The sequence below is a fragment of the Gallus gallus genome (assembly GCF_016699485.2).
Source record: "Gallus gallus isolate bGalGal1 chromosome 33 unlocalized genomic scaffold, bGalGal1.mat.broiler.GRCg7b 33_unloc2, whole genome shotgun sequence".
Classification (NCBI taxonomy): Eukaryota; Metazoa; Chordata; class Aves; order Galliformes; family Phasianidae; genus Gallus; species Gallus gallus.
Genome location: NW_024095955.1, coordinates 29,905 through 52,169, shown reverse-complemented (window position 1 = coordinate 52,169; position 22,265 = coordinate 29,905). Strand labels below are relative to the sequence as shown.

Here is a 22,265-nt window from a genome sequence, read left to right as displayed (position 1 = left end):
CTGTGCCGAATCTGGGAGGTGTCCACCATTGTCCATCACATGCCTTAGAATTGGCCCCAACCCACCAACCCTTAGACAAGCCCTGAGCCAGATATGATGGATCCCCCTCAGGTGTCTGGATGTCAGGACCTTGGCCCTTCTTCATCAAAACATACCAAGAGATTTCTCAGCACAATGTTTTACCTGAACTGTAATCGTTGCTTCCAAGTAACTGCTTAACAAGTCAAGGGGAGGCTGTGTTGCTAATGTCCCTCAGTGGGCCCCATTAGTACTCCCAGAACCTTCAACTTTTCCTTCTGACTTGACTTTCTCAGATGCTTACACCATTCTCCTCTCCAGTACCTCAGGCTGATAGACCTAGCATCAAATGTACCACAAGTCTCTCTGAAGGCAGAAAGTTGCAATGAGCCATGTCTGTCCATCATGTGCTGGAAGTCAAGATTTATACAGCTAGTTGGAGTGGTTTCATAATGTACTAAGGAAGAAGATCAAAGGGCACCCAATAGAATGTTTTCTGATATGAAGCAGTGCATCTTGTTGCTTCTGGAGCATCATTCTTCCCATTTGATGTTGATCCAGAGTGTCTCCTAAGGAGATCTGCATAGGCAGGAAAAGCAATTGCTTGAGCTCTGACACCCAGTACGGACAACCTGAACTGCTCACCTCCCCATGCCTGACGTGTCTGCTCTACGCCACCTGGCACTTGCATCACTTTTCCCTACAGCAGACTTCTCCACTGAAGTCTGCAGCTGGATGTTACAGCTCCTTTACACCGTTCCTTTACCTGCTTCCTTAGAGAGCTGTCTGCACACAGGCACAGGATGTTTTCTCCTACTTTAAAACAAACAACACTAAAATTTTCCCTAAAACCAGAACATGCTCCTCAGCCATATTCCATCTGCATGGTTCACCTCACCAAATGGATAAGTACTTTACATAGATAGGTAGGAAATGATAAATATCAATAGGAAAAGCATATGACCTGAAGGTTAAATGATAAGTCAGCTGCTGCTGCACTGTGTGACCACAAGCACCCCATGCAATCTCCAGGGGCCCCTGAGGTCCTGTCTGGGATGGGCAGCTGTACCGAGAGGATCTGCAGGAGACCAGAGCCCTCTGGAAGCTGTAGATGGAAGTTGGGAAGAGGGTCTCAGGGCAGTACACTGCCAACAGTTGTCTTGGTCCCTGTAGCTGCAGCCCAACCCAGCACACTAAATGCCCCCCAGACAAGTCAGTGTATCTGTGCAGGTGACCCAGCGCTGAAATGGCCACTGATAAGCCAAGTAACTCTGCCTTGTTCTCAATACAGATAAACATCCGTGAACTACTTTGGGTCATCGGTGTCAAACTCAGCCTGAAAGACTCAAGTATAGGTCAAAGTCACTGTGGTGAAACCCTCATGTTGGGAAAATGTCCCCACCAAACTATGGAAATTAAAAAGGAACAGTGTGAAAAGACTCATCAGGTCAGTCTTAGATGAAGGTTATGTACAGTTAATCTGCTTCGGAGGTGGAGAGCAAAAAGCATTGGATTGTGCCTCAAATAACTAAAAGAGGCCTAACTCACTTAATCCATGAGCTAATGCAAACACTATCAGAGTGAAGGACACTGGTTTATGCCATAACATGAGGAAGAAAGTAGGTTGCTGGCCTATGAAACGTCATTCTGTGCCATGACCAGTGCAGATAACGCTGGAGTAGAAGCTCCAGGCCAGCAGCAATATACTGAAGCCATGGTTCTAGCAGTAGGCTTTTGAGCATCTGAGCACAAGTTCTCATTATCAAAATGAATGTGGAGGCCACCACTGCAAAAATGCTGCTTCACATCATCTTTTCTCAGTGGACTCTGCTGCACACCATCAAGTGCAGTATCAGAACCACTGGGCCAGCAGCTGGAAGGAGTCATTGTGGGGACAGGAAGCGCATCCCTACACCACTCATCCAGCAGGGACGAGACAGGGCAGAGGAGCAAGGGAGAGGCAGGCTGAGGACAGGTGACTGGAGTGCTGATGCCAGGTCACTGTCACTGCAGCACCTGAATTGCCCCTGGAAGATGTGCAGGCCAGCAGCACTGGGAGGTCATTGAGTGCATCAGCAATGACAGCACTGGAGAGGGGAGGGTGAGGTGGCTGGCTGAGCCCCATCCAGGTGCTGGATGAAGGTCCTCTACGGTGCAGCCACCTATGGCAGGAGGGCAAGCAAAGCATGTTCCTTCTCATCCATCAATGCCTGAACACACAGCAATGCTCCGTAGCCCTTCTCCAGGACCAGCCCTCCTCCCACACAGCCTTGCCCAGGCTGGTGTGTCCATGCAGGCCTGGAAGCAGCTCCTGCTTCCCTCCTGCTTCCCTCCCCGTGCTCCCTGAGGGACCCTGAGCTGGTGGAGCTGCTCTGCAGAGCGAGGGAGCTGTGGTGCCCTGGGACACCGGTCTGGCCCTGTGCTGCTCAGGGTGGGAGACAGTCCCAACTGGATGGGATCTCTACTGCTGAGTCCCTCTCCATCTGCACTGATGGCTCAGCAGCACCACTGCAGAGCCCTCATTTGCTTGTGGGCCCCTCAGGTTCCCCTGTTCCTTTGGATCAATGGCCTGTCATTGCATATGGAAGACATTCGTTGCCTGCTCAGACTCTTACACTGTCCCTGAAGATCCCCTGGCATCTCCTGGCTGCTTCAGATTCCTTTCCAGGGCAGCATCTGCTATCAGCCTCACAGCTGCAGGGGCAGTCCCACACAGTTCTGTTCAAGACCAGTGAATGTTGGCTGGCCATGTACACCAAGAAGGGAGCTCTTGTCCATTCTTTGGTCCTCACAGATCACCCAGGGACTCTGAACCATACAGAACCGCAGGAAAGCAAGAGGACTTTCCTGAGGGCTTCTCCCTGTCTGTATTCCTGGCACAGCTTTGGAAGAGGCATTCAGTCGTCTGGCCCTCCCATGAACAGCCCCTTCTTGATGGTCCCAGAAGGTAGGCCAGCTGTGGCAGAGGGCTGCACACTGCCTGCCCAGCCTGCAGCCACAGGAGTGCCACCGTAGCGACAACAGCATTGTAACCAATTGCACCAGAACTGAGAGCAGACACAAATGCAGGGGCACAAGAGAACTGTTGGGAACTGTAAAGAGGGCAGCACTGAAAAGACCACGTCCTGCTGCAGCCCGTGGCTGTGGCTCCAGGGCTCCAGAAGCAGCAGCACAACTCAAAGGCAGCAGAGTCCCTACCAGGCACTGACAGACATCCCTCAGGGACACTGCTGCTCCGTGTGACATTTGTTTCTTAGGTCCTGAGCCTCTTCAGAGGATCCAGACCAGATGGGAGACAAAAAAAATGATCCTCTGTAGATATTATTATCTCTTCATATAACCTAGTTCTTTAAGTAGAATAGGTTCATCACATAGAAGTAAAAATAAGCAAACATAAAGACAGATGATGAATATAATTTCATTGGAATTAAATTTATTATACGTATGACAAACTGATATGAAGAAGAAACAGAAACACCACATAAAATCTATCAGGCTTTTCCTAAATTTTCTGTAGTCTTGAGAGCATGATGAACATCTTTCTGATAGTGAAACAGGGCATGTTGGAGTATCTTCCTGAGGGAACCCTTGAGCTCCTGGTTCCTCATGCTGTAGATGAGGGGGTTCAAAGCTGGAGGCACCACTGTGTATAGAAATGACACCACCAGGTCCAGGGATGGGGAGGATATGGAGGGAGGCTTCAGGTAGGCAAATATGGCAGTGCTGACAAACAGGGAGACAACAGCCAAGTGAGGGAGGCACATGGAGAAGGCTTTGTGCCGTCTCTGCTCAGAGGCATCCTCAGCACGGCCCTGAAGATCTGCACATAGGACACAACAATGAAGACAAAACAACCAAAGACAACACAGAAACTAAAAAGGAGTAACCCAGCTTCCCAGAGGTCGGCATCTGAGCAGGAGAGCTTGAGGATGTGGGGGATTTCACAGAAGAACTGATCCACAGCATTGCCTTGGCAGAGAGGCAGGGAAAATTTATTGGCAGTGTGCAGCAGGGAATTAAGGAGCCCAGTGCCCCAGGCCGCTGCTGCCATGGTGGCACAAGCTCTGCTGCCCAGCAGGGTCCCGTAGTGCAGGGGCTTGCAGATGGCAACGTAGCGGTCATAAGCCATGACCGTGAGAAGATAATATTCTGCTGAAAACAAAAACAGGAAGAAAAAGACCTGTGCAGCACATCCTGCGTAGGAGATGTCCCTGGTGTGCCAGAGCGCATTGGCCATGGCTTTGGGGAGAGTGGTGGAGATGCAGCCCAGGTCGAGGAGGGCGAGGTTGAGGAGGAAGAAGTACATGGGGGTGTGCAGGCGGTGGTCGCAGGCTACGGCTGTGCTGATGAGGCCGTTGCCCAGGAGGGCAGCCAGGTAGATGCCCAGCAAGAGCCAGAAGTGCAGGAGCTGCAGCTGCCGCGTGTCTGCCAACGCCAGGAGGAGGAACTCGCTGATGGAGCTGCTGTTGGGCATCTGGTACTCCGGGCTCCAGGACCTGTGTGCTCAAGAACCTGTCCAAGGAGTAGGAAAGTTAATGACAAGACATTCCATGTGGGAAATGTTCATTGTGGTCAGTGATGTGAGCTACATTTCATGCGGTTGATTTGGCCATGAGCACCTCTGTCCTTTTTCTCTCAAGGAAGCTGCCTTGTCCCTGTGTGTACATGGGAACGTGGTGGTGCTGTGGTGATTTTCTTTCTAGAATCTGTCAGATGAAACCCCTTCTAATGCAGAAGTGCTTTTCACCATCTGCATTACCAGTGCCAGAAATACATGGGTTGAAAATAAAAGTTAATGATGTTTTTTTTCCTGCAAAGTCTGTTCCCACTCACCACAGCCAAGGAGTGTTCAATGAAGTCGGAAATCCTGAGCAGTTCTGCCGCACACATCGTGAATGGCAGAGAGAGCTGAGAGGCAAAGGGATTCACTGCTGCTTAGCGCAAGGTAAGGGGAGCGGGTTGGGCTTGTTTCCACACACTCTGAACTTGCAACTCTTGGAGACAAAGGGAGAATGTCTTCCCATGTTACCCTGAAAAGAAGCCAGTCCCTGCTGAGAGCAGTGGAAACCCCTGCCCATCACGGAATTCCCACCCTTTCTCAGGGGTCATCTGGCAAAAAACCACCAACCCCAGAGCATTTCCTTGCATATAACGTCTCTCCCCTTCGTCCCTGCACATTGATCTCGAGCCTGTGAGAAAAACTTACATCCTGGAGGTCAGCTCACAGCTCTGAAGGACACTTCAAGGAGATGTGTCCCAGTGGTGGCGTCTCATTAAGGGAAAGCCAACTCCTTCCCAGCCTCACAGACTGCACTGCACACAGCCCCAGGCAGTCACTCTCAGCCCCTGTGCACTGCAGAGGGTGATGGACACGTGCCTGGGGAGATGCTGCTCTGCTCTGCTGGAGCTCTGGCTGCACAGGAGGTGGTTCATGCACTGAACTCCATGGCCATGAGGGCAGAGGCATTTCTGGGTGGGAGCTTGCTCAGAGAAAGGTGTCTGCACTGAAGGGAGTAGTGTGGATTTTTCAGGTGAATTCTCCCTCTGGAAAAAATTGCTGTTCTTACTTTCCTCTCATTCCCTGATCATAACCCTGTTGCCTGCAGATTTTCCTTGCTGGAGATGTTTCCCTGTTCCATGTCTTGTACATGTCTGTGCTTACAGACAACTGCCCAGAATGTGTGCATTCCTATTTGCTGTTCAGAACCCATCCTGCTTGCAGAGCATTCTCTAGGTGCATGTTCATGTTTGCAGGTATAAAAGGGAACATAAGGGAATCCCAGTGAGTCCAACAATGTAAATATCTGCTTGCAGTGAGAGACTGAATGCACTTGAAGATTCTCACTCGATGTAGTCCAAAACAATTAATCCTTTTCTCTATCACCCTCTACATCTTTACCCTCTGTTTGAAGCAGGAAGCAGATACCATGGCAGAAAATCCCTCCTTTGACCTTCATAGTGGAAGGTCACCTGTGGTGCAGGGCACTTCTCCCTGCAGCGCCCTGGGCAGCTCCCCGGGCAGGCTGAGTGCTGAGCCTGGCAGGCGGCAGAGTCCCTGCCCCGGCACACAGCCCCTGGGGCACAGCAGGGACCCTGCTCTGCACCACAGCCCTGGGCACCCGGCTGCACCCCCGGCTGCACAGCCTGCAGCCGTCCTGGGACACGCAGCCCTCAGGGCTGTGCTCTGACACTGCAGCATGGAAACACTCAGTTGAAGGAGGTATTCCTCCACAATAAGCAAACACGGTGTGTCTTCAGCCTGATCTCCTCAGGGTTGTTTTAAATTCAGCGATCCCTCAGGAAATGCGGCTGCATTGCCTGTAGCCAGAGACTTACCTTGTCCAGAGCTGTGAGCAATCTTCCTCCAGTGAGCTCACAGCTTGCTCACACTTTTCTCTTCTATCCTCATGCCATCTGCAGAACGCACCCCCAGCACTGTTGTGCTGTGCAGAAGAGCTGCTCCTGGGCACAGCTGTCTCTCTGCAGCACTGCCCACTTGTAGGAGCTCCCTGTGTCCCAGGAGCCCAGCCCAGATCAGCAGCAGAGGATGTCATTTTTTCCTCCCCACTCATCTCCCCTGAGACGTCCCTGGGTCTCCATAGCCAACAGCTCCTGAAAGACAACAGCATCATGACTGTACTTTGAAATCTGCTGCATTAACCTCCAAATGTCCAGTTTACAGTGACCAATTCCTGACACATGGTTAGTCCTACCTGAGAGTGTTTGCTGTAACAAAAAGTGTGCACAGAACAGGATAGGGAGGAGTGAGACCAACAGTGTCTGTTTCTGGCTTCCTGATCAGGAAGAGCAAGTAGAAGGTGCGCTGTACAGACAGATGGGAGCCTCATGTTGTCAGGCCTTTGTCCCCTTTGGGGGCCCTTTTCACTGTAATGTCTGCTGCAAGGACGGCACTGCAGGCCATACACCATCCAGGACATCCCTGGAGGGCACAAATGGTAGCATCCTGACCATGCCATAGAGGAACCCAAAAGGAGAGATGCTCTGCTGGATCTCATACTCACCAGGAAGGAAGGGCTGGTGGGAAATGTGAAGGTCAAAGGGAACCTGGGCTGCAGTGGCCATGGAACTGTGGAACTGAGGAATCTGAAAGGAGGACAAAAGACAAACTCACACCTTTGGGCTTCAGCAGAGCAGACCTTAGCTTGTTCAAGTGTCTGTCGGGTATAGTCCAGCAGGGTAAGGCTCTCAGCTGAACAGGGTCAAAATATGTGGTAAATATCCAAGAAGCACATCTTCCAAGCAGAATCAGTCCATTCCAAGGAAGAGGAAGTCAAATAAAGATGTCAGAAGTCCTGCAGGAATGGTAATGTACTGACCTGGTCAAACCCAAACACAGAAGGGAAGCATACAGGCAGTGGAAGCAAGAAGAGGTCAGCTGGCAGCAATGAACAGACTGTCCATTGTACCTGCTGAGATGAGTTTGGGAATATAAGAGTTCAACTGCAATTGAATGTGCCCAGGCATATCAAAGACAAGAAGGTCTTGTAGAAGTATGTAGGTGACTAAAGGAAGGCTGGGGAGAATGTGGGCCCAGTGTAGAATGGGGCAGGGAACCTGGTGAGACAGGACGTGGAAAAGTCTCTGATACTCCTTTCTTCCTGACCTCACTGTTGATTAGTTGGACTGGGCTTCTTGGAATCCTAGGTGCCAGAGACAGGTGGGAAATGTTGGTGCAAGACAGGTGAAAAGGAGGTGATCAGGGAATACCTAAGGAAACAGGATCCTGAGTGACAGGAATCAGAGAACCCTTGAAGGGCCTGGGTTGGAAGTGACCTTAAAGACCATCTCGTTCCAACTCCCTTGCTGTGGGCAGAGCTGTCAGCCGGTAGATCTGGATGCCTGGGGCCCTCGACATGTGCAACATCCCCAGGGATGTGTCACCCACTATTTCTTTGTGATTCCTGTTCCACACCTGTTCCATGCCCCACATCATGATCTTAGGAATGTTTGGAGTGTGTTTCAAATATCTAATGTCAGGTCACCCAGTGAGGCTCTGCAGTCTCTGCCCATGGTTTTCAAAATGCATCAGGAGCAAATGCTGAACAACTTGGTCTGTCCCTCTTTGTCCTGGGTTGGACGGCAGACGTCTGCAGGTTCCCTTCCAGCCTGAGTTACCTTGTGATCCTATGTCCTCATGGCCTGTTGCTGATGGGAAGAGAGCTGATGTTTCCAGAGCATGAAGCGTCCTGTGCAGCATGTGACCATCGAAAACAAGGTCTGAGTGCATGAAGAGATCAGAACCACAGTGTGACTCCGTCAGTGCAAAGACTGAGAGATGTCACAGAAGTTTCTGGGCAGGGAAGACTGAAAGATGTTCTTGTCAATAAAACTGAAGCAAAGTTTGAAGGCAAAGATAGAAATGAGCAAAAATGTGTTAACACACTTCTCAAGTGCAGAAATACTCCTAAGTTCTTTTTCTTTTTAAGTCATAACTTTGAGGCGATTTTAAGTAATTTTTATATGTATGTAGACCCAAAGTAAAGTGTGAGTAAAACCCAGAGTAAGGTGTGAGTCCACCCTTAGAAGAGTATGAGTAAAGCCTGCTAAGGTGTGCCTAAACCCAAAGCAAGGTGAGAGTAAACTCAGACTAAAGTGTGAGTAAAACCCAGAGAAAGGTATGAGTACACCCGGTGTCGAGTATGAGTAAATGTGGTAAAGTGTGTGTAAACCGGGACTAAACTGTGGCGAGACTTGCAGTTTAGCATGGAAGACATGGAATTAAGTGTGATAAATCCTGGACTGAAGGGTGTGTATACATGGACAAAAGTGTGGTGTAAAGTGTGAGTAAACCCTGAGTAAAGAGAGAGTAGACCTGGGGTAAAATGTGAGTAAAACATTGGTACAGTCTGAGAAAAACCCAGAGTGAAGTGCGAGTAAAAACCGAGAGAAAACTGTGAGTAAGCTTGAAGTAAAGAGTGAATAAACCTGGAGTAAACAGTGAGTAAAAGCCAGAGAAAAGTGTGAATAATACCAATGCAACATGTGAGTAAAACCTAAGTAGAGAGTGAGTAAAACCAGGAGAAAAGTAAGAGTAAACCCAGAGTAATCTGTGACAAAACCCACAGTAACCTCTGAGAAAACCAAAAGAAAAGTGTGAGTAAAGTTGAAGTGTTAGTAAAGATGGAGTAAAGTGTTAGTAAACATGGAGTAAAGTGTGTGCAAAATACACAGTAAAGTGTGAGTACGCCCGAAGTAGAGTAGTGACTGAACCAAAAGTGTGTGAAAACCCAGAATAGAGTGCTAGTAAAACCAGGAGAAACGTAAGAGTAAACCTAGAGTAATGTGTGAGTAAAACATGAGTAAAGTGTGAGTAAAACCCGGAGAAAATGCTGAGTAATGTGTGGGCACACACAGAGTAAATTGTGAATAAAAATGGAGTCAAGTGTGAGTGAACATGGAGTAGAGGGAGAGTAAAAACCTGAGTAAGCTGTAGGAACACGGAGTAAAATGTGAGTGCACCCAGAGAAAAGTTAGAGTAAACCCAGAGTAAAGAGTGAGGAAACCAAAAATAATGCTTGAGTAAAATCCAAAATAAAGTTTGGATAAACCTGGAGTAAAGTGTGATTAAAGCTGGAGTAGAGGGAGAGTAAAACACTAAGTAAAAAGTGAGTAGACCTACAGTAAAGTGTGAGTAAACACTCCACAAAGTATAAGTAAACAAGAAGTAAGGTGTGAGAAAACACAGAGTAAAGTGTGAGTAAACATAAAGTAAAGTGTGAGTAAACCTTCTATAATGTGTGAGTAAACCATCAGTGAAGAGTGAGTAAAACCCGGAGTAAGGTATGAGTACAGCTGGACTAGAGTGTGACTGCAACCTGCACAGTGTGTGAGTAAACCCAGAGTAAAGTGTGAGTAAAACCTGAAAGAATTTGTGAGTCCACACCTGGAACAGAGTGTGAGTACATCAGTTGAGCAGTGTGTGTAATACCTGGAAAAAGCTAAGAAGAAAGCTTGAGTAATGCATGAATGAACCCAAAGTGTGAGTTTGAGTAACCCAGAGAAAAGACTGAGAAGAAGACAGAGAAAAGTGTGACTAATCTCAGAAGTGTGAGTAAACCTGGAGTAAAGTGTGAGTAATTCTGGAGTAAAGTGTAAGTAAAACATGAAGCAAGGTGAGAATACACCTGGAGTGAGTAAAACCAAGAGAAAAGTAAGAGTAAACATGGAGTAAACTGTAAATAAACTTGAATCAAAGTCTGAGTAAACCTGGAATAAAGTGTGAGTACATCCTGAAGTAAGGTGTGAATAAACCCGGTGTAAAGTGTCATGAAGTAAAGGGTGAGTAAAACCATGTGAGAGGTAGATGGTGTTTTTGCAGTGGAAATACCCAGTCACAAAGAAAGCTGCTGAACAGAGTAAGGTTGAGACTGGGGCGTTCCGACCTGAGTAGAATTGGCGCAGGCAATAGTAGGTAATTATATAGGGCAGGAGAGAGTCCGGTACAGGACAGAACTAGTGGGAAGATTGTTGATAATAATGTCCTCCTATTGCCATACAAAGTACAGAAAACACATAAAACAAAGGGTTGGTAACAGACACTGTATGGAGATGTCAGGTAGCAACAGCATAGGGAGGTTGTGAGCCTGAGACGCTCAACCAATGAGTGCCAGGAGAGGCTTTACCTGTGTCGGACCCAGGCTATATAACGGGATGGATTTCTCTGACTAGTTGTGTAATTTCTCCCTTGTCAGTAGGGAGTGTGCGCCCATTACTACACTAACGAATAAACTGCTCTTCACAGAGATCTTGGCTTGATTAGAAACTGTTGACCTTGAGCGTGTTTCTCACATAGATGTACAGGTGTGCCATCCCGGGCTGAGAGTGAGTTGGCAATAAATAGGTTCATCAAAAACAAGTTTGCAGTCAGAACCTCTTATAGCACAATCAGAATGTTGTGGACAGAGCAAGGCCATCTCATTTTTCACAAGATTCTCCTCCCCCAAGTCTCCAGCCTTCATTCTGTTGACATGGCAATGCTGTTCCAAGCCTTTGAGACAATTCCAGGCACACCTCAGGAAAAGTGTTTCTCCATGGTCTGCTACGTAACGCAGGACCTGAGGGCTGACACAACTGCAAGGAGAAAGGAGAACAGCGTGGTGCTGCAAAGAGAGCAGCACTGAAAAGACCCCGTCCTGCTGCTGCCCATGGCCGTGGCTCCAGGGAAGCAGCAGCAGCACAACTGAAAGGCAGCAGAGAGGGAGCGGCCACCAGGCGGTGAGGGGCAGCCCCACAGACAGCAGGGCTGCAGCTCCGTGTGGCAGTTGGGCTCTTGGTTCCTGTACCCCTCCTGTGTGCAGGGCTGCTCTCTGGGACCCAGAGGAGGTGGGAGCTGAGATCAATGATATTCTGATGATTTCTTTATTGATTCAAAGAGCCGGGTTACTTATGTCCATTAGGATTGCAGGACAGAAGACAAAGGTAGAAAAAAAAGAAGAAATGTGATGAACAGTATAGCTTTATTGGAATTAAAACTACCATAGGAACAACAAAGTAGGAGTGAGGGCAAAAAAGATGAAATAAAGGCAGTCCGAGCTTTTGCATTTTACTGGTGCCAAAGCAATTTATCTCCAAATAGTGTCCTGAGAGCTTGCTTGATCTCCTGGTTCCTCATGCTGTAGATGATGGGGTTCATGACTGGAGGCACCACCGTGTATAACACTGCCACCATCAGGTCCAGGGATGGGGAGGAAAGTGATGGGGGCTTCAGGTAGGCAAATGTGGCAGTGCTGACAAAGAGGGAGACCACAGCCAGGTGAGGGAGGCACGTGGAGAAGGCTTTGTGCCGTCCCTGCTCAGAGGGTATCCGCAGCACAGCCCTGAAGATCTGCACATAGGAGAAAAGAATGAAAGCAAAACACCCAAAGAACAAAAGGGCGTTGATCACAGTAAGCCCAACTTCCCTGAGATATGATTTTGAGCAGGAGAGCTTGAGGATCTGGGGGATTTCACAGAAGAACTGATCCACAGCATTGCCTTGGCACAGAGGCAGTGAAAATGTGTTAGCAGTGTGCAGCACGGAACTAAGGATCCCCGTGCCCCAGGCAGCTGCTGCCATGGTGGCACAAGCTCTGCCGCCCAGCAGGGTCCCGTAGTGCAGGGGCTTGCAGATGGCAACGTAGCGGTCATAGGACATGATGGTGAGAATTGAATATTCTGCTGCGAGGAAGAAGAGAAAGAAAAAGATCTGTGCAGCACATCCTGCATAGGAGATGTGCCTGGTGTGCCAGAGGGCATTGGCCATGGCTTTGGGGAGAGTGGTGGAGATGCAGCCCAGGTCGAGGAGGGCGAGGTTGAGGAGGAAGAAGTACATGGGGGTGTGCAGGCGGTGGTCGCAGGCTACGGCTGTGCTGATGAGGCCGTTGCCCAGGAGGGCAGCCAGGTAGATGCCCAGCAAGAGCCAGAAGTGCAGGAGCTGCAGCTGCCGCGTGTCTGCCAACGCCAGGAGGAGGAACTCGCTGATGGAGCTGCTGTTGGGCATCTGGTACTTCTGGGCACCAGGACCTGTGGGCACAAGAACCTGTCCAAGAAGTAGGAAAGTTAGTGACAAGGCATTCCATGTGGGTAATGTTCATTGTTGTCAGTGATGTGAGCTACATTTCATGCAGTTGGTTTTGCCATGAACACCTCTGCGCTTTTTGTCTCAAGGAAGCTGCCTTGTCCCTGTGTGTACATGGGAACGTGGTGGTGCTGTGGTGATGTTCTGTCCAGAATTTGTCAGATGAAATCACTTCTAATGCAGAAGTGCTTGTCACCATCTGCGTTACCAGTGCCAGAAACATGGAAGTTGAAAAGAAGAGTTTTAATGATGTTTTTTTCCTGCACAGACTGGTCCCACGCACCACGGCCAGGGAGTGTTTAAGTCAGAAATCCTGAGCAGTTCTGCCGCACACTTCGTGAATGGCAGTGAGAGATGAGAGGCAAAGGGTTTCACTGCTGCTTAGTGCAAGGTAAGGGGAGCTGGTTGGGCTTGTTTCCACACACTCTGAACATGCAGCTCTGGCTGCACAGGAGGTGGTTCGTGCATTGAACCCCATGGCCATGAGGGCAGAGGCATTTTGGGTGGGAGTTTGCTCAGAGGAAGGTGTCTGCACTGAAGGGAGTAGCATGGGTTTTTCAAGTGAATTCTTCCTGTGGAAAAAAATGCTGTTCTTACTTTCCTCTCATTCCCTGATCATATCTCTGATGTCTGCAGATTTTCCTTCCTGGAGATGTTACCCTGTTCCATGTCTTGTACATGTCAGTGGTTACAGACAACAGGTCAGAATGTATGCATTCCTATGCTGTTCAGAACCCATCCTGTTTGTAGAGCACTACCTACGTGCATGTTCACATTTGCAGCTATAAATGGGAACATAAGGGAGCCACATACAGTTCAGCAAAGTGAATTAATGTTTACAGAAGGTAGAGAGACTGATTGAATTGAGGAATTCTCACTAGATGTACTCAAACTTAATAAATCCTTTTCTATTTCTCAGTCTACATCCTTATGTTCCAGTAGGAGCAGGAAACAGAAAATATGGCAGTAAATTCCTCCGCTGTCTTTTATCATGGAAAGTGCATCATGAAGCAGCGTAGCTGTGATCCCCCTGCCCCAGGCAGCAGCTGTGGCAGCAGAAGGCCCCTGCCCTGCCGGGGGCTCCTTCCCCCCACACGTCTCCCCGCAGCGCCCTGGGCAGCTCCCCGGGCAGGCTGAGTGCTGAGCCTGGCAGGCGGCAGAGTCCCTGCCCCGGCACACAGCCCCTGGGGCACAGCAGGGACCCTGCTCTGCACCACAGCCCTGGGCACCCGGCTGCACCCCCGGCTGCACAGCCTGCAGCCGTCCTGGGACACGCAGCCCTCAGGGCTGTGCTCTGACGTGGCAGCACCAAAGCCCTCAGCTGGAGCTTTTTCCCTGATAAAGAAACACAGAGCATCTGAAGCCTGATGTGCTATGGGATGTCGGAAACTTACTGAACCCTCCAGGAAAAGGGCTGCTCTGCCTGCCGCGAGCAACTTACCTTGTCAAAGTCTATGAGTAGTGCTCCTGCATGAAGTCACAGCCGGCTCACATCCCACACATCATGTAAGCTCTATCTACCTTCTCTCCACCCCATCTCTTGCAGATCATGTCCACTGTCCTTTTGTGCTGTACAGAGGAGATGATCCCAGGCATGGCTGTCTTTCTGCAGTGCTGCCCACTTGTATGATTTCTCAGTGTCCCAGGAGCCCGGCCCAGCTCAGCAGCAGAGGAGGTGATTTCATCTCTCCCTGGAGATATCCATGGCCCTCATGAGCTGACAGCTCCTGCAAGGCAGCAGGGTCATCACTGCAGAACGTACTTCAAAGTCAGCTCAATTAATCAACATGCCCAGTGGATTCCAGAAGCACAGTTGTTCCCACTGAAAGAAGTTTGACCATGAGAGAAGCAAATGCCAAATCTGGAAACCTGTTCTCATGACCCATAACAGATATGACACACAGAGAAGGATGCTAACAGGAACACCAACACATGCTGTGCTAGAACTCTTTGTACAGTTGCAGGCTTGAGCTCTTTTTTGGACCACAGCTACACAGTTAAATTGCTTACACAACTGGGCTGCAGGACAAGGGTGATAAAGAGTCTTTATGATGGATGGGCGAGGAGACAAGGAAGGATGACCGCCCTCTGTGAGAGTGCACTGAGCTCTGCCTGGGGATGGCAGAGCAGCCAGGTCAGAGTGAGTGCAAATGGCCAACAGAGGAGCCCAACAGTGTCTGTTCCTGGCTTCCTGATCAGGAAGAGCAAGTGGAAGGTGCCCTCTACAGACAGATGGGAGCCTCATGTTGTCACGTTGTTGTCTCCATTGGGGACCCTTTTCACTCTAGTGTCTGCTGCAGGGACAGCACAGCAGGGCATACGGCATCCAGGACATCCCTGGAGAGCACAGATGGCAGCTTCCTGACCAAGCCATAGAGGAACCAAAGAGGACAGTTGCTCTGCTGGATCTCATACTCACCAGGAAGGAAGGGTTGGTGGGAAATGTGAAGATCAAAGGGACCCTGGGCTGCAGTGGCCATGGGATTGTGGAGCTGAGGAGCATGAAGGGGGGCAAAAGACAAGCTCACACCTTTGGGCTTTAGTGAAGCACACCTTGGCTTCTTCAAGTGTCTGTCAGGTACGGTCCAGCACGGTAAGACTCTCAGCCGAATAGGGTCAAAAAAATGTGCTAATGATCTAAGGATACTGCTTTCAAGCTGAATAAATCTATTCCAAGTAGTGGAAGCCAAGTAAAAATGTCAGAAGTCCTGCAGGAATGGTAATGGATTGCCCTGAACAAACCCAAACACAGAAAGTAAACAGTCAGGGAAAGGAAGCAAGAAGAGGTCACCTGGCAGCAATGCAGATACTTTGTCCAGCGCACCTGCTGAGATGAGTTAAAGAATCAGAGTTCCTCTGCCCAGGCATATGAAAGACAAGAACTGCTTGGAGAAATATGTAGGTGACAAAAGGAAGGCTAGGGAGAATGTGGGCCCACAGTAGAATGGGGCAGGGAACCTGGTGAGACAGGATATGGAGAAGTCTCTGATACTCCTTTCCTTCCTGACCTCACGGTTTATTAGTTGCACTGGGCTTCCTGGAATCATTTTTTAATTATTATTATTATTATTATTTTTTCCATAAAGGCCAACATTTTCCACCACTTTGTTTGCAGGACACAGATGCCTTCAGGTACAGGGACACAGACAGCGGTGCCAGTGCCAATGCCCTGTGACTAATGCCCAGCGTCCTCCGCTGATCTACCCTGCTGCGTATTTCATGTCCCTCATCCTCCAGGGATCTCCAGCTCTCCTAAATTAATGACCATGCTGAAGGGCATGTTGTCAGCATGCCACCTGGACACACACTCTTCCCACTGCTCTCCACATCACCCCATCCCTTGCACATTGCTCAATCAAATACCTCCCAATTATCTGGCTGATTTGTGACCTTCAAGGAGATTATTGGAACCTGCTCCATCTCTCCGAAGTCTGATGGACTCTCTTGTCAACTCCTTCACTGTGATTATATCTATCCCTTCCTATCTCTGTCTAACTCATTTCTAGTGCAAATATTCCCTGCAAAAGACAAACACCATTAGGTGCAGATTGGACAAGGCATGCAGTTGATCACGGTGTTTTTCTGTTCATACAATTGAATGACATCGCTTTCTGTTTGTGGGCAAAAAAAGAGAAATCTTTCATTGCCCACATGGAGCTGGTTCTCTGAGGAAAGCCAGTGGGAGTTGGTGCAAAGGAGGTTTAACAGTGAGCGGGTGACTCCAGAGGAGAAGGGTGATGTGAGGAGAAAGAGGAGAAGTGATGCCAGTCCCATGGGGCCAATGGGAGTATAAATGGAGTGGGGAAGTTGAGGAGGACGTTTGTCCACACAGTGTCAGAGCAAAGCTCATTAGGGGACATCTGGAGTCAGAATCAACTGCCAAGTTGTGTTTTAACTTATTGTTTAAACGCAACCATAAATAAATAAATAAATAAACAAACAAACAGACTTAAAAATTCCCATCAATCTCTTCCTCCTTAAGCTTTCTCCAGATACCTCTCCAGTTAGCTGTACAAGTTCTGAACACCTGAAGAAGATGACAGGAAGGCACAAGGCACAGGAGGGCTCTTTAGGTTGTAATGGGCCCCAAGGGGCTTTTGCTGCTGAGTCCATCAACCACCAGTGCAGAGAGAAGATAGCATGAAGTGCTCAAGAAGACCAAGTCAGAAGGAACAGAGAAGTTTCTTGGAGTATTAATGAGCCCCACTGAGGGCCACTAACAAGCAAGCTTCCCCAGGGACTTGTTAGAGCAGATAACTGGAAGCCATGGTTACAGTCAGGCAAAGGCACTGCAATGGTGGCTGTGATGCTGAGAAAAGCCTCCTTTGTCTTATGAAGCAGAAAGGCCAAGCCCTGATCAGGGCTGACCCTTGGCAAGGAGATCCTGTCCCTCCTGCTGGCTCAGGGCCCTTCCTGGGGCAGTGGGATGGAAGATTGTAGTATGCCAAATGAAAGTCAAGGGGACAGCAGCTCCCAGGCTCTGCATGGTGTACAGAGGTGCTGTGAGGCCCAAGTCCCATGCAAGCAGTGTGTCTCATCCCAGGATGTGGGATGTGAGAAGGGCCCAGTCTGAACAAGTAGTGAATCCCAATGAAACTTTGAACTTCAGATCTCTCAGTTCTAGTGCCCTCCTTTGGACAGTCTCCAATAGCGCTATGTCTTTTATGTTCTGCGGTGCCCAGAAGTGCACCCAGTGCTCCAGGTGAGGCTGTAGCAGTGCAGAGCAGAGAGGGACAATCCCTTCCCTCACCCAGCTGGCAGTGCTGTGCTCAATGGACCCCAGGAGACGGTTGTCCTTCCTGGCTGCCTGGGCACACTGCTGACTCACGCCCAATTTGCCGTTGACCAGGACCCCCAGTCCCTTTCAGTGGGACTGCTCTCCAGCATCCCATCCGGCAGTCAGTGTGTATGTCCAGGGTTGCCCCTTCCCAGGTGCAGAATCAGGCACTTGTTCTTGTTATGCTTCATGCAGCTGGTGCTTGCCCAGTTCTCTAAGTTCTCCACATCTCTCTGTTGCCGCAGTGGAGGCGACAACTCCTCCTCATTTGGTATCATCAGCAAACTTGCTCAAAACATTTTCTAGCACAACATGCTAGTCATTCGCAAAAATGTTAAAGAGAAGTGGCTTTAAAATTGAGCCCTGGGGAACCCTGCTAGTGACCGTCCGACAGCCTGATGGAACCCCATTTACTGTAAGCCTTTTGGCCCCACCCATCCACTCATTATGTTTCTGTCTATGCCGTATGCATACTTTTTTTTCCAGACGGATACTGTCAGGAACAGTATCAAAAGCTCTACTGAAGTCCTCAAGGATAACATCAACTGGCTTCCTTTGGTCAACTACATGGGTGACCTTGTCATTAAAGGACATTAAGTTAAACAGGACATCCACTCATGAGCTCGTGTTGGCTGTGACCAATGACAGTATTGTCCTTCAGGGCTTTTTCAGTAACTCCCCGCATCATTTTCTCCATGATATTACCAGGCACTGGAATGAGACTGACAGGTCCATAATTGCCCATGTCATCTTTCTTTCCTTTTCTTACAATGAGGCAACATTTGCCAGCCTCCTGTCAACTGGGAACTGGCGTGACCCTAGACTTACTCTGATGCCATTCAAATGTGAGCCTCGAACATACTGAGTTGTCCTCAGTGAAAGAATGTAAGTGTTTCAGAGCTTTGTAACGCCTTGAATGGCAGGGTGTGACACAGACCGAGCAGAGAGGAAGGTCTTGCTCTTCTGTTGTGAGCTCATCCATTTGGTCAGCAGAATAACACGACATGCTCCATGGGGACAGATACAAAAGGCACACTGGGTGCCCTAAGCACAGGGCTGTGGTGGCATTTAGGATGGCCAAGAATACCTCCCTTCTGGCCCTCAGCTGATGCTCAGGAAGGAGGTGTCTATCTCAGAGATTTTCCACCACACTTCACAAGCACTAGCACACAACTAGGATCAGCCCAGGCACCTTGGGCATCTCTGAGTGTGTCTGTGTGAGCAATGGAGTCCCTGCTGAATGAAGACCAAGCATTCAGATGAGGGGCTCACAAACAGACACCTCACTGTACACACTGGAACTCAACTAAGAGATCTCTCGGCTCCCATGGACCTCAGGGGAACTGATCCCATTTCAGCCCCAGGGTTTCCATCAGCTGATGAGATGCTGAACCCTACGGTTGGGATGAGATGGTCGGATAGTAGTAGGACAAAGGGAAATGGCTTGAAATTAGAGGGAGGAGATTTTGGTTTCATGTTAGGAACAAATTGTCTACTCAAAGGAAGTGGAACAGGTTGCCCAAAGATATTCTGTGTGCCCCATCCTTGGAGGCATTCAAGGTCAGGATGGATGGTATCCTGGGCAGCCTGATCCGGAGGTTGGCATTCCTGCCCGTGGCTGAGGGCATGGAACTAGGTGCTCTTTAATGTCCCCTCCAACCGAAACCACTGTATGATTCTGTAATCTTATGCCTGCACTGCCTCAGCTCTACCACTGCCCAGAACAGGGGTACTCAACCCCTCCCAATCCTTGTCTGTCTGTCTGTCTGTCTGTCTTTCTTCCAATGCATCATGAGCAGAAGTTTCCACATTTGGCATTTGTTTCTCTCATGGTCAAATTTCATTTAGTAGGAACATCCATGTTTTTGGAATCCAGGGGACTTGCTTGTTAATGGAGCTGACTTGGAAGGATGTTCTGCAGTGATGATCCTGCTGCCTTGCAGGAGCTGTCAGCTCAGGAGGGCCATGGATATCTCCAGGGAGAGCTTTGGGGAGAATGAAATCACCTCCTCTGCTGCTGATCTGGGCTGGGCTCCTGGGACACAGGGAGATGATATAAGTGGGCAGCACTGCAGAGAGACAACTGGGCCCAGGAGCAGCTCCTGTGCACCACACAGCAGGGCTGGGGGCATGATCTGAAGGTGATGGGGTGGAGAGAAGGATGAGAGCTTACAGGCTTTGTGGAGAGTGACCAAGCTGTGAGCTCACTGGAGGCTCACTGCTCATTGGCCTTGACTCGGTAAGTTGCTCGCTGCAGGCAATGAATCAGATTTTCCTAGATAGGTCACTAAATCTGGGACATCCCATAGCATATCAGGCTTCAGACACTCGGTGTTTCTTTATTGTGGAAAAAGACTTGCTCCAGATGAGGGCTTCCATGCTGCAGCATCAGAGCACAGCCCTGAGTGCTGCAAGATCCAGGATGGCTGCAGGCTGTGCAGTTTGGGTGCAGCCAGGTGCCCAGGGCTGTGGTGCAGAGCAGGGTCCCTGCTGTGCCCCAGGGGCTGTGTGCCGGGGCAGGGACTCTGCCGCCTGCCAGGCTCAGCACTCAGCCTGCCCGGGGAGCTGCCCAGGGCGCTGCGGGCAGACGTGTGGGGGGAAGGAGCCCCCCAGGAAGGCAGGGCAGGGGCCTTCTGCTGCCACAGCTGCTGCCTGGGGCAGGGGGATCACAGCTGCACTGCACCCCAGAGTGTTTCCAAGAGCTCGTTGCAAGAGGAGAGACAAGGAAGGGATTTTCTATTTTCTGTTCTTAAGGAAGGGGAAAGACTTGGAGGCAGAAATCTGAAGGGAGATGTGAATTATGAACACATCTCTGAGAATCCTGAATTGTACCTTTCTCAGTCTGCTGTTATATGAGAAATCTCCTCGTGTGCTATCAGCCTCTCCTCTCCCAAAGGGCAGCACCAGCTGAGATATTTTTTTTTTTATTTTATTTATTTATTTATTTATTTATTTCCTACAGACATGAACATGGAACTACCTTGCAAACAGGCAGCTTTCCCTATGAGAAACTGAAGTGCATAGCGTTAGGGATGGGCGCCCTGAGTGCAGACAGGGTAAAGACATGAGACATGGAAACAGCTCCTATGAGGAACATATCCAGGAGGCTGGGATATGATTAGGAAACGAGAGGAAGGCTAAAGCTCCTTCAGCTTCTACTTATTATAGAATCATGAACCTCATGAAGTTAAATTCAAGTGATGAAAATGAATAACACTGTCCTAAAAGAAAAAAAGTCTTTATAAAATGGTGGGATGAGTGTCACTGAGAATTGCCTTGTCTTGTCATTATCTCCTGCACCCTGAACAGGACTCCATGCCGAAGAACCGCAGATGCCCAACAGCAGCTCCATCAGCGAGTTCCTCCTCCTGGCGTTGGCAGACACGCGGCAGCTGCAGCTCCTGCACTTCTGGCTCTTGCTGGGCATCTACCTGGCTGCCCTCCTGGGCAACGGCCTCATCAGCACAGCCGTAGCCTGCGACCACCGCCTGCACACCCCCATGTACTTCTTCCTCCTCAACCTCGCCCTCCTCGACCTGGCCTGCATCTCCACCACTCTCCCCAAGGCCATGGCCAATGCCCTCTGGGGCACCAGGCACATCTCCTACGCAGGATGTGCTGCACAGGTCTTTTTCTTTGTCTTCTTCCTCTCAGCAGAATATTCCCTTCTCACCATGATGTCCTATGACCGCTACGTTGCCATCTGCAAGCCCCTGCACTACGGGACCTTGATGGACAGCAGAGCTTGTGCCACCATGGCAGCAGCTGCCTGGGGCGCTGGGCTTATCAATTCTCTGCTGCACACTGCCAATACATTTTCCCTGCCTCTGTGCCAAGGCAATGCTGTGGATCAGTTCTTCTGTGAAATCCCCCACATCCTGAAGCTCTCCTGCTCAAAATCCTTCAAATCCTACCTCAGGGAAGTTGGGTTTCTCCTTTTTAGTGTCTGTTTAGCCTTAGTGGTTTTTGTCTTCATTGTTGTGTCCTATGTGCAGATCTTCAGGGCCGTGCTGAGGATGCCCTCTGAGCAGGGACGGCACAAAGCCTTCTCCACGTGCCTCCCTCACCTGGCCGTCGTCTCCCTGTTTCTCAGCACTGGCTCTTTTGCCCAAATGAAGCCCTTCTCCAACTCCTCCCCATTCCTGGATCTGATGGTGTCATTTCTGTATTCTGTTTTCCCTCCAACGCTGAACCCTATAATCTACAGCATGAGGAACAAGGAGATCAAGCATGCTCTCAGCAAAGTGTTGCAAAATGTGCACTATTCCAGCTTCAATAAAATGCGCATCTGCCTCACATGATTCCCAGGGATGGTTCTTTATACTTTATGTATGTTTGATTTTGTGTGTGTGTGTGTAAGTGTGATACTGTAATCTGTAAAAATGTTGCAGTCTATTCCACTTCTTCTTTCCCTTCCACTTTCTGTTTTCTCACACCAAGAGCTCGTGTAAACATGGAACCAGGCTCCCTGAATAAGTTAAAAGATACTTAAAAAGCTTTCAAATAGTACTTTTCCTTTGGTCTTCTTCCTTCCTGCCTCATTTGGATGTGGGGGGGGTACAGCCACGGACATTACATATGATGTTTGGAAGGCATTCCTTCCATTGCATAGATCATGATGTGAGGCACGGTACAGGTGTGGAACAGGTAGCCCAGAGAAGTTGTGGCTGCCCCATCCCTGCCGATGTTGATGATGTCAAGGGCCCCAGGCATCCAGATGTACCGGCTGACAGCTCTTCCCACAGCAAGGTAGTTGGAACTGGATGGAACTGGTATTTATGGCCCCTCCAACCCAATCTGCTCAAAGATTCTGTGACTCCTGTCACTCTTCCAACTCAGGATCTTGTTTGCTTAGGCATTCCCTATCTACTCCTCTATCACCAAGGGCACATC

At 49.4% G+C, this 22,265-nt stretch overlaps 1 protein-coding gene and 1 pseudogene across 1 annotated transcript; one reads left to right on the top strand and one right to left on the bottom strand.

The window, feature by feature from the left end:
• Nucleotides 1–3,438: 3,438 nt before the first annotated feature.
• On the bottom strand, nt 3,439–12,604 carry LOC121108708 (annotated as a pseudogene).
• Nucleotides 12,605–20,630: 8,026 nt separating this feature from the next.
• LOC121108709 (olfactory receptor 14J1-like) lies at nt 20,631–21,762 on the top strand. The gene has a single exon (XM_040656810.1). It carries the CDS (start codon nt 20,705–20,707, stop codon nt 21,671–21,673), a length of 969 nt encoding a protein of 322 aa, XP_040512744.1. The 5' UTR covers nt 20,631–20,704; the 3' UTR covers nt 21,674–21,762.
• The last annotated feature ends 503 nt before the right edge of the window (nt 21,763–22,265 follow it).

Excerpts from the sequence above, each read along its gene's own strand:
- LOC121108709 (XM_040656810.1), top strand. The coding sequence starts at position 20,705 with ATGCCCAACAGCAGCTCCATCAGCGAGTTCCTCCTCCTGGCGTTGGCA.